We start from the raw sequence: 12,882 nt of genomic DNA on the forward strand, positions 1-12,882 counted from the left end.
AACATCACAATAATCCACAGCACTCCAGTCCATCAGTTAACATCTGGAGAAGACAAAAGCTGAAACAAATCCAGCATTAAGACATTTTTAACTAAAATACCATAGAGTCCATAATCCATAATAACGCTTCCTCCAGTGAAAAAGTGTTCTGGTCTGAATTCTGGTCTGGTCTGTTCTTCCATTGTCCTCATTTATAAGTCACTTTGGATAAAAGCATCTGCTAAATGACTAAATGTAAATGAATCAGGAGAGAAATCTGCACAGATGCCAAAACAGCTCTAAACAAATATGTGGCTGGATTGTGATGTGAGAGACGACAGGAGATGCACTTTTTCACTGAAGGAAGCGTTATTATGGATTACGGACTCATGTTTTAGTTAAAATCATCTTAATGCTGGATTTGTTTGAGCTTTTATCTTCTCAAGATGTTGACTGATGGACTGGAATGGTGTGGATTAGTTGCTGGATTACTTGTGGACTCTCATTCTGACGGCACCCATTCACTGCAGAGCATCCATTGCTGAGGCACTTGATGGAATGCTACATTTCTCCAAATTTGATGAAGAAACAAACTCATCCTAATCTTGCATGGCCTGAGGGAGAACACATTTAAATTTTTGGCTGAACTCTGTGTTTTGTAACGGCATCCGTTTGCTGTTTATGTGACTCTATTAAATGGATCAGAGCTGGTTGAGTCTGTGGAACATGTGGCCGTTGTGTTGTAGGTCCTCATGTTTAGAGATGTTAAACTACATCTTGGATGCAGTCGGGAATTCCTTTCCTGCGATCTCATTTCCTGTCGTAGCTCTCTCTCTCTCTCTGTAGTGCAGGTCGTTCTCTAACACGCCGATCACAGCAGCTCTGTTGTGTCTTTATCTCTGTCTATGTTTATCTGTGTGTCTGTGTTTGAGTGTTTGTGTCTGTTATTGGAGCCGTTTGTCCAGTAACTGTAAATGATGAAAGTGAAGCACATGATCTGTGTGTGTGTGTGTGTGTGTGTGTGTGTCACAGCAGCCACAGATACTGTACAAACTATTAACCTGTATAAATAACACCTCAAATCTACTAGTTGAGGGATTCAGTTCAAGTCCCTCTGACATTTTAAGTTGATATTTCAATAATTTATCAGCACATTCACATGTTCACAGCAGGTTTTAGTATCATTAATATACTATTATATTTTTTTTGTTAGTATTTTGAAATGTATATTTTCTTTTTTAACATTTTAGTTAAAGATTTAGTCATTTTGATGAGTGTTTTTTGTCATTTTTATTACTTTTTGTTTTTTAAATACGTCTAGAGTTATTATAAATTTTAGTTTATTTAGTTTTAGTTATTTTAGTACATCAAGTTAAAATAAACGAGAATGAGAAATGTTGCCTTGACAACTAGCTGAAATAAAATATATTTTTAAATATTTTATTTTATTTCAGTTAACATTTATTTTAAGTAAAAAAATTAAAAAGTTAGTTTTTTTAGTTTTGGTTAACTATAAAAACCCTGGTTAACGATTCTCTGATGTCGGTTAATCTTCATGTTACTACACAGATAAAATGTTTACATTTTTTGCAAGTGTTTTATTTTGATGTTTTTTATTTCTAAATTATGTTATTTTTAAATTTTTATTATTTCATTATATAATTAAAATGCATTTCAATTTCATTTAAATTAATTAAAATAAAAAATGTAATCAACTTATGAACCCCAGTTTGGGAAATGCTGTCTTATTTCATCTTCAAATCACCACCATTGCCAAAAAAAACAAAACCATTGTCAGTCTGACTAATCGATTGGTTGACTAGTTGACCATCCTACCTGTTTTTATTTTCTGTAACTGTATTAGTTTCCTAGCACAGCTACTCATCACGAGATTCTCTCGACAGGATTCCTGCGTGATTCATTTTTACCCGTTTAGCTGTTTTTCTTCCTCTGTCAGTATCATCATCTCACTTTCTCTCTCTGTTTATTCCTTCATCTCTCGGGTGTCTTGACCTCGTTTCCTGTGTCTGTGATTTATTCTTCACCATCAACTCAGTGTGCTTGTGTTTGTGAGGTCTACGTGTGTATGTAGCTGTGTGAAGGTTCATGAGCTTCTTTATGCATGTCAGGAATGTGTTTGTTTGTGTGTGTTGCCTGTTTAATTTTTCTGGGTTCGTGTTTTTTTTTGCATCTTGCTGGATTCTGTTTTTGTTTTCATTTTCAATTTTCTGGATTTATTTTTTTCTGCTTTCATTTTTCTGGATTACGTTTTCCCCGTTTTCATTTTTCGGAACTACTAAAATTACGTTGTGCATGTGTAATTAATTGAAATGGAGCGGAAGCACATGTTTAATTAATTGAAACGTACAATTTAGCAACAATTCGTTACAGTTTATGATAATTGATTATGTAAATTAAGATGATGGATTCTTGATTTAATAAAAATTTATTATCAAAAACGGTGGTAAAATGAAGACAAAATATTAACAATTTAATCTTTCAAAATGTAACCAATTGAAAATTCAACAACTGCTTTTTTAAACTGCACAACTCGCTCATGACATGCGGAACATGCAAATTTCAATATGAGTCTTTTTGTGCTTTAATATTCACATTTGATTAAGTGTACAGCCCTACTTTTGATTTATTCATCCAAAATTTGCAGAATTCCATGACATCCTTTAAATTCCATTTTTATGTGTTTGTTTGCATGTCTGTGAAGACAGATTCATTCATTCAAATAACCACATGATTGACGTGTTTATCTGTATGAAACATGTTTACTGAGTCACATTAAAACAGGTGGAAAAATCCCATAGTGACCAGAAGATCATGATGAACACAAATGAGTCATTGAGTCTATAGAGTCAGTGGAGTGAGTTCATTTTGAGCACAGTTTGAGACACATGTGATATTACTGGGGTCTTCTTGTCTTCCTTTTTGATCTCATCTCTGTCTAGGAGAATCACTTGAGACGTTTCTGAGATCTCATGTGATTTCTCTGTCCTAAGGGCCGCAGATGTAGACAGAGTCATCCATGTGATGACGCACTACAGCAGGATATTTTGGTCTCTCTGAAACACATTCAATTTCACACTCATTTACACTGTCTGCCGAGCCCCAAAACAGGAAGCAGTTCCTGCAGCAAGTCTGTCGCAATGGCATCAAGCATGCGTTCCCACACACGCGTCAGAGCGATTGTGTTTACAGATGTTTCATGTTTACGCCTCCGCAGTGTGAGAGATATCTGGTGGGAAAAGCTCCTCGAGCCCAGTTTTTGTGGTAAGTTGACTTAACTTAAAAAAAATTGTGGAAACCCGTTGCCTTAAAATTATTAAGTAAATAATAATAATAAAAATAAGTTAAGTGAATTGTCAAGTTCATAAAATCAATAATTTTAAGGCAACGAGTTTCCTCAATTTTTTTAAGTTAAGTCAACATCACTTTTTCAACTGTTGTTAAATTGTACAAGTTTCATGCTTTCAAATGATTAGACATACTTTTGAAGTAATTAAATTTCAACAAAAAAAAGTGGACCAGAACATTTTTAAACAAAAAGAGAATCTAGAAAAGTACAAACAAACCAAATCAATTAAAAAATAAATAAATAAATCCAGAAATATAAGAAAAAAATAAAAAATAAATAAACTTCAAACGGGTAAAGTTTTAATCCAGAAAAATTACAAGAACAAAAGAGAATCCAGAAAAATGTGAACAGACAAAACAAACAATAACATTTTTAAAAATACAGGAATCCAGAAAAACAGAATACAACAGAATCCAGAAAAATGTAAACAGAAAAAATCCAGAAAAAAATCAAACAGGAAAATATTCAACATTCTGAAAAATTAAAACTGAAAAGAGGGAATTTAGGAAAAAATAAGGAATTTGGGAAAAAATTGAACGTGTTTCATAGGGACCAACTCTATGCAAATGAGTTGTAATTGAGATTGTTGACTGTACTATTTACTTTGTTCATATTCAGTGCACTGCTGATGAAGACTGTGTTTCCTAACTAATGCTCATGTTTTGTTCTCAAAATGTCCTGTGTTTGTTGGCATGTAAGAACTATTAAATTGCCTAGGGCCCTATGATTTCCGTGATGCGGAAAACGCAGACAGAATCGCGGAATACAGTCATAAAAACTTAAATTATTGTATAATGCGGAATGTCATGGAATTTGTCAAATTTTGAATGAGTTAATCAAAAGTAGGTGGTCATTACACTTAAATCAAATCGCGATATGGACTAGTATCTGTAAATATTAAGCCGCAAAAATACTATTTAAATATGAATCCTGTATGTTCTGCGTTTCTGTGTGAATGAATGGCGCAGACACGCGGTTTCGTTTACTACACACATACTGAAGCGTGTGATACTCGCGGTGATTTCAGCGTGTCGTCTCTCTAAATGAAGACATAAATACATGTACAACATCTTCATGTCACTTCATGAGCATTTTACCGTTTCATTTGAGTAAAAATAGCATCATATCATATACACACAGAAATGTAAAGGAATTTCCGGCAACCCGTCAAAATAAAGGTCAAAATTTTAATTTGAAGACATTGAGCCAGGAATACATTACTATTGTTCGAATGTAGATACTACTACTACTAATACTACTAATAATACAATTATTAAAACTTTATTTTTTAATGAATAATCATACATTTCTTCCATGTTTTAATTTTAATGTTTGCCAAAAAAATAAAGTTTGTATAATTTTCAATAATTAAAAGATAAATAAATGAAATTGTCTTATGTCTTCATTTGATACCCAGTAAAATTTAAAGACACAATAGAATTTCTGAGGAAAATAAAAACAATTTATAAGACTATTGTAAGAATAAATTTGAATAAAATAAGTTGTTTTTATGCATTTAAATAATTAGACATGCCATAACAGAATTTGGTAACAATAAAACAGATGGTGAGAAAAAATAAAATAGGGCCCTAAACATGTAATTTTTGTTAAACTTTTAATAAAATGATTTGAAATTATGTAAGTTTAATGATTTTAATTGGTAAGACATGCTTTTTGATTAATAAAATTCAATTGAACCATTAAAAAGGAGTCCAGAAAAATTAAGATGGAAAAAAACTGAATTTGGAAAAAAATAAAACTGATTTAATAGGGCCTTAATTGCTCAACACATCTATTTCATCACTGCAGGTCGGAACATCCCAGCAGCATCAGTGGTGCGTCACAGACAATAATATCACACACACATGCAGAGATATTTGCACTCAAGACGCTGTCTGTCTCTCTCTTTCTCTTGTCCTTATGTCGAGAGAGGAAACAGATGCCAGGATCGGAGCGCCGCACTTCCTGTTAGCTGTTTTCCTGTGGTCTGATGGCTTGTTGCATTGGGGATTAGTTGTGTTTTGAATGCGATGTTTATGATGTTTGTGTATCAGTCGTAATGAAAACTAGGTGCTAGGTTAATCTGTGTGGTTGCTAGGGTGTTGCTAAGTTACGGTTATAACATGTTCTGGGTGTTTTCTTTATTAGTTTTTTCCCCCAAATTCAGTTGTAAGTTTTTTAAACGTAATTAATCCTTTAAAAAATTTTTCTGAATTCCTATTTTTTTTTTCAGTTTTCTGCTGGGATTTTTTTTCTCTGTTTATATTTTTCTGGATTCTGTGGCATGATCCCTTTGATTTTCTGGATCCCCCCCCCCCTTTTATTTTCTAGATTTCGTGTTTCCCCCCTCTCTCTTCCCTTTCATTTTTTTGGATTCCCCCTTTTCCCCATTTCCATTTGTTCTGGATTCTTCACCCCCCCCCCCTCATTTTTTCTGGATTTTGTCCCACCCCAGATTTAATTTTTCTGGATTAAATTACATTTTAGTAATCAAAAAGTCGAATGAATTGAAATGAAATTGAAACATTTCTAATTATTATTAAAATTTAATTAAGAATCGATTCATCATTTAATTAAATCTTTTAAAATGTAATCAAATGAAAATTCAACAAATGCTTTTTTAAACTGCACAACTCACACAGTCAGAGACATGCAGAACATGCATATTTCAATATCAGTCTTTTTGTGCGTTAATATTCATATTTGATTAAGTGTACAGCCCTACTTTCAATTTATTCAAAATTGACAGAATTCCGTGACATCCTGTAAACTCAATTTTTAAGACCATAGATCATAAGGCCCTGAGGTTTGATCAGTGTGAGCACTAGCACTAGTGATGGTTGAGCACACACATGCACAGCTCCAGTAATCCCACAATACCGTGGTCTCCAGAGTGACCTGCGAGCTGTAATCCAATCAGGATCTGTGCGATTATGTGCGCTGGGATTGAGTGGACAGGAAACAGAGATGCTTCTAGATCCGAAATGTCACGCATGGATTGGCTTACCACGTCAGCAGCACCTCGCTGGCATCTGTCTGCAGCATCAGATGCGCTTCTCATCTGCTTAGTGACTCATCGCAGTCCAGCATTATGAAGGATCTAGGGATGCAACAATACAGTTAGTCCACGGTTCAATGCGTACCTCAGTTTTTAACCACAGTTTTCAGTTCGGTTCTGATAGCTTGGCACAGCAGAGTATTTTTTTGCAACAAATTAAGAACAAAAAACTCCTCTAAACCTCTGTACACTGGAAAAAGCGTGGATTATTATATGTCTGCTTCACATTTCTTTTGAGAGAGGTATTATTTTTTCCGATTTGTACCCAAAATAGGATGGATTGGCCATTATTGAGTGCTATAAACACATGTAATGTGTGTTTCATTCATACTGGACGCCAGAGGGCGCCCTCGCGCAGAAAATCCACTTATGCATCACAGAAGTAATAGAACCGATGACGTTCCAGGAAATCCATAATATGGTCAAAGGCATCGGTATCGCTGTAACTGAATAAAAAGAAGACATAACTTTAAATATTTTGAATGATAAAATATAAGGACAATAAACACTCGCCTGCGACAATATATGGTTTATCTGTGTTCTTCAAGCCAAGTATATTTGTAAGCCTTTTGTAATCGACATAGAGTATACATACAGTATAGAATATATTTTCTGCCTTATTCTGTGATAAGAAGCCACATCAGATCACAAAAGGAAGTTATTTCAAACACTCGACTGATGTTGTGAAGTAAAAACAAGTTATAATGTTCTCTTTTGTTGGATGACAGGTTTAGAAAGGCTTATCATTGCATGTCATTAAAAGGGAAGATGCTCGCCATGTGTTTTTCAAACATAAGTATGGAGGCGTTTCCTCATCTCAGCACGTGAATAAAATGAGAAATAAAACACATGGATATTATTTAGTCGCAAACTGAAAAACCGCATTGAACCGTGGATGTTGTACCAAACAGTTCGATATTCTATTGAGAATCGTGACATCCCTAGAAGGATCACAATATTCCACATGCATGCAGGAAATGCAAATTCATCGCATGCATGCAACAAATGCTTCTATTTCACAGGAGAAGGAAGCTCCGAGCGCATGCTGAGATTGATTGACACCTTCAGTGGTGTCAGTGGGTTGATGAGGGTGTAACAGGACACTGGTTCATTCTGTGGAAACACACACCGCAACACACCCAACTTCCTCCCAAAGTGTTGCATTCTTCCTGCTGCAGGGCCGCAGCCGCATGTGTGTGTGTGTGTGTGTGTGCAGGCCAACAGCATTCCTCCGCTCACATGTCTGATATGTGTACTGGGTTTCAGATCCCACACAAATTTTTGCGCTGAACCCACCCTGTGCTGCGCTGCGGCGCTGAATATTGCGCTCTATTGTTCTGCATCTGATCCCAGAGCACAAACACAATGTATTCTTTTTACTAATAACATAACATCTCTCTATCTGGTGTGCTCGCATTTATATCAAACAAAAGTAACCAGGTTTTCTTTTTGATAAAAGGGAAATTATCACATAATTTTATGCACATAAAACCATCATCTCCAGGTCATATTTTATGCATCACTGGAAGCATGCAAATTTTCCAGAAGCACTGATGGGATGTTAATATGCCGCCTTTTGCAATTGTTTGTTTTCCGTCAGAATAAACGTTTGTCTCAGTGATCTGACGACTGCTCGTATCTCGTTACAGTTGCAAATGCGTTAATCATTAGCCTCATAATCGACTGAACGACTGTCTATGTCTCTGCAGGTGAAGCGAAGAACATCCCTCCGTATCCGGGTCCGAATAAGATGCGGGACTGTTACTGCACAGTCAACCTGGACCAGGAGGAAGTGTTCCGAACCAAAACCATAGAGAAGTCCTTATGGTGAGGACACACACACACACACACTTGCTCACACTCACACACACACACACACACACACTTGCTCACACTCACACACACACACACACACTTGCTCACACTCACACACACACACACACACACACATATGAAGATGTGTGTTGGTGTTAATGAGGTGTAAAATAACGCCTGTGCATCAATGCGTAAATCTGACAATGAAAAATCATTTAATTAAGAATAATAATACCCACAATATATGTCTGTCTCTGTCCGCTGCAGTCCGTTCTACGGTGAGGACTTTTATTGTGAAATCCCACGCACTTTCCGCCATCTGTCCTTCTACATCTTTGACAGAGACGTGTTCAGGAGGGACTCCAGCATCGGTGAGCGGCTCTCATTCATATCTGTGTTCTAATATCACATCACAGGATGTTATATGTGTGTGTGTGTGTGTGTGTGTGTGTGTGTACCTATCTAACCGTATTTTGGGGGACATCCTCATTTGTAAAAGCACTATAAAAAATATGGTTCATAAAGTTTAGTGTTTGTGATTGGATTATGGTTAGGTTACAGTATTTATAACTAACTGTATATAAAAACAATAGAAGTCTGGGGAAATTCCTTATTTGGATAGCTAAATAAATAAGTGTGTGTGTGTGTGTGTGAGAAAGATGCTGAGAACAGATCCACTTCCATTCAGCCAATGAAAACACAGCTCAGACCTAAACACCTTGTTTTCGTCCAATCACAGTAGAGCTCCTACATTTAATCACGCAGCTTGACCAACCAGATCATTATGATTCATTTATGATTAACGCAGCTTCAGGCCTTAATTTGTTACAAAGATGTTGAAGCAGGAGGAGAGGGAATGTTTTGGAAAGAATGTAGAACAAAGACACATAAAGTGTTTGAACGTTAACTAGAAACTTTCTAAGAAAATGTGAGGAGTGTTTGACACTGAAGAGCCAGAGTGAGGCTATATGGTTGCTAGGTGGTTGTTAGGTGGTTGTTAGGTGGTTTCTAGGGTGTTCTGGTTGGTCGAGGATCATGAGCTGATCTGTGATCTGTGTTGTTTGTGCAGGTAAAGTGGCTGTGAAGAAGGAAGACCTGCAGAAATACCACGGTAAAGACCACTGGTTCCCGCTGCAGCCAGTCTGTGCAGACTCAGAGGTGCAGGTGTGTGTTCATACAATTACATTTACATTTTACACTTAGTCATTTAGCAGATGCTTTTATCCAAAGCCACTTACAAATGAGGACAATAGAAGCAATCAAAACCAACAAAAGAGCAATAATATGCAAGTGCTGTGAGAAGTCTCAGTTAGCCTAGCGCAGTACACATAGAATTGAATAGAAAGAACGATAGAATAGAATTAGTGCAGTCAAAATTAGCACCTTAGCGCTTGTGATTACAGCAGTGATTTTGACCCGAATTTTTTTTCCTCCCTTTTCAAGTCTCATATCACATCGGAAATGCATTTTTTTTTTTTTTTTAAATGAAGGAAATAATCAAAAAGTTGAAAATAAAGTATGGGGTAGGGTTAGGGTAGGTGTAGGGAGGGCTTTATTGTCCCATAAATGTGGCGTCCATTTAATAATTTGAATTAAAATTATAATTTACACTCAATACGTTATTATTGCATACTGTTTTATAATGTACTACAATACTGAGATGCAGATAATTGCCACTATTTGCATTAAGTACTATAAATAGCAGAAAATCCTGCTATTTTAACATAGTGTAAATAGAATCTATAGCTATTTGCACTTAGTGTAAATAGCATATCGCAAAAAAACACTGCTATTTTCACTTAGTGCAAATAGCCACCGCCTAAAAATATTTAACGCAGGGGCGGGGCTAGGGTTGGCCACCCCACTGCTGTATATAATTTCATATTAAAGCGCAATTATATATAAAAGATTGCGTGTCAGATCAGCGTCATGTTTAGCAGCGGCAGCTCTTAAAGTAATAGCAGCCAAAAAACCTAATAACCAGCTGCTGTGATGTCTGTTCATCGAAGAACAAAAGAAAAAATATGAAATCAATAACTTTTGGATAGCTTTAGCTTTGAGGATTCATCTATATTTAGTTTAGAATTTAGTGTTTGATAACTTTATTCAATTTCTGTATATTTCCTATTTGCTGAAGGGCACAGATAGCTAAATATGACATTTATTATAATGGGTTTATGTGAAGATTGTTTTAAGTTCAATTAAAAGTTGTTATTTTTAAAGTCAAATGTTAAAATTGGTAGCTCTCATTTATACTGTAATGTTGAATGGCGATAATCAATGCTTAATTTCATAGAGACATCAGTATTGGTATCAGGGGTACCACTAAAAAGATGCCACTAAACAAATATTAGAGATACAAATGTGACCCTGGACCACAAAACCTGTCATAAGGGTCAATTTTTGGAAATTTAGATTTATACATCATCTGACAGCTGAAAATAAATCATCTTTCCATTGATGTATGGTTTGTTATGATCGGACAATATTTGTCTGAGATACAACTATTTGAAAATCTGGAATCTGAGGGTGCAAAAAAATCAAAATATTGAGAAAATCTCCTTTAAAGTTGTTCAAAAGAAGTTCTTAGCAATGCATATTACTAATCAAACATGAAGTTTTGATATATTTACGGTAGGAAATGTACAAAATATCTTCATGGAACATGATCTTTACTTAATATCCTAATGATTTTTGGCATAAAACAAAAATTGATAATTTTTACCCATACAATGTATACAAATATATTCGTGCTACTTATGACTTATGACAGATATAGATCAAGTATACTCACGTGTTTCTCTGTGTGTGTGTGTGTGTGTGTGTGTGTGTGGATTTCAAAACAAACACTGTGTGTGTTGAGCACAAACATGAGTGACTCCGTTTCACCTTGAGCTCCTGACCGCTTCACATCCTCCAGGGTCACATGACCACTGACAGAGACGCAGTATGTTTAGATCAGAACTCTTTCCTGTAGGATCACAGCAGTTACATCATTCACACTATATCACGTTCACTGCATCGTCTCGTCGTCTCGCTGCGATGCTGTGCAGAAACAGCTGTATGCGCCGGATCCTCAGAAACACAGACGCATTCATCCAGAGCTGAGAGAGGATGGATGTGTGTGTGTAATGAAGAGCCCAGAGTCTCTGGCCATAGAGCGCTCATTGTTGTGCTGTTTGTGAGGAAGAGCGGCCCATCCTCTTCACAAGGCTCATTTGCATATCGATGATGTCAGCTGAAGTCAGACAGAGAAACTTTGTTTCAACTCGAGAAAAGTTTCACTGCTCAGGGGAAGAGCTGATACAATTTTATGTCACAGTAACAATATATATCTAAAAATTATTTTAAAACAATTAAAAAATATCTATATTATTTATTCATTTATTCATTTTTGTTTTAATGTCTATTTTTGATAATCCAGTGAATAGAATATTTTACTAATGTAAGGTGCTTCATCTCATTTGATAACTTCCTTTTTTTTAAATTTGGATTTCAATGGACATCAGATGATTCATATCAAATGAATCAGATTAACATTTTGAAACACACGTTCAAAACTAAAAAAGACTTAAAGCAGAAATGTTTCAACTTGAGGGAAGTTTCATTTCTCAGAAGGTGAGCTGTGCGCTGTCACTAAAATGTTATAGATTACAGTAACATCTGGATATTTTAATGAAAATACCTGGAAATTTAATGGAAAAAAATTCAGTGTTTTAAAAAATATTTATTTATTTAATAATCGTGTTTTAATTTAATGTCTATTTTTGATAATCCAGTGAATAGAATCTTTTACCAATGCTTCATCTCATTATTTTCTCTTTTTATTTTTATCTTGATGGACACAAAGAACAAGATTACTTTCTATTTTTCATAATTTAGTGAATAAAATCCTTAAAAAATGAAAGGTGCTTCATCTCATTAAATTATTTTACTCTTATTTTGATCTTGAGTGTCACAAAGAACAAGATCAAATTAATCAGATTAACATTTTGAGAAAAAAATTCAGTATTTGTAAAAAAATATTTATTTAATAATCATGATTTAATGTCTATTTTTGATAATCCAGTGAATAGAATCTTTTACTAATGAAAGGTGCTTCATCTCATGTAATTATTTTATTTTTTATTTTGATGTTGATTGACACAAAAAACTATTTAAAAATAAAAAATAAATAAATAAATACATTTCCCAGAGGAAGAAATGCGTGCTGTTACTAAAATATAATTTTATGTCATAGTAACAGTTTAAATGTGGATGTTAAATTATTATTTTTTTGTTTCAAAATATTTATTTATTAATTTAATGCATATGTGTGTGTGTGTGTGTGTGTGTGTGTGAGAGAGAGAGTGTATATATACATATACTGTATGACACCCTGCAGCACAAAAGCAGTCATAAGCAGCACAGCTATATTTGTAGCAATAACCAAAAATACATTGTATGGGTCAATATTATCGATTTTTCTTTTATGTCAAAAATCATTAGGATATTAAGTAAAGATCATGTTCCATGAAGATATTTTGTAAATTTTTTACCGTAAATATATCAAAACTTCATTTTTGATTAGTAATATGCATTGCTAAGAACTTCATCGGGACAACTTTAAAGGTGATTTTATCAATATTTCGATTTTTTTGCACCCTCAGATTTTCAAATAGTT

The 12,882-nt window shown here is 34.8% G+C and overlaps 1 protein-coding gene across 2 annotated transcripts in view; it reads left to right on the forward strand.

Annotated features, from left to right (window-relative positions):
• The window catches only part of rasa3 (RAS p21 protein activator 3), a 55,243-nt gene that overhangs the window by 13,232 nt on the left and 29,129 nt on the right, over positions 1-12,882 (forward strand). For both annotated transcript variants that reach the window (XM_058775199.1, XM_058775209.1), the window contains exons 2-4: positions 8,114-8,231; positions 8,487-8,590; positions 9,289-9,383. In XM_058775199.1, the coding sequence (XP_058631182.1) occupies positions 8,114-8,231; positions 8,487-8,590; positions 9,289-9,383 (317 nt within the window). The remainder of the gene's footprint in view (positions 1-8,113; positions 8,232-8,486; positions 8,591-9,288; positions 9,384-12,882) is intronic.

The sequence above is a fragment of the Onychostoma macrolepis genome, chromosome 01 (genome assembly GCF_012432095.1).
Source record: "Onychostoma macrolepis isolate SWU-2019 chromosome 01, ASM1243209v1, whole genome shotgun sequence".
NCBI classification, from domain to species: Eukaryota; Metazoa; Chordata; class Actinopteri; order Cypriniformes; family Cyprinidae; genus Onychostoma; species Onychostoma macrolepis.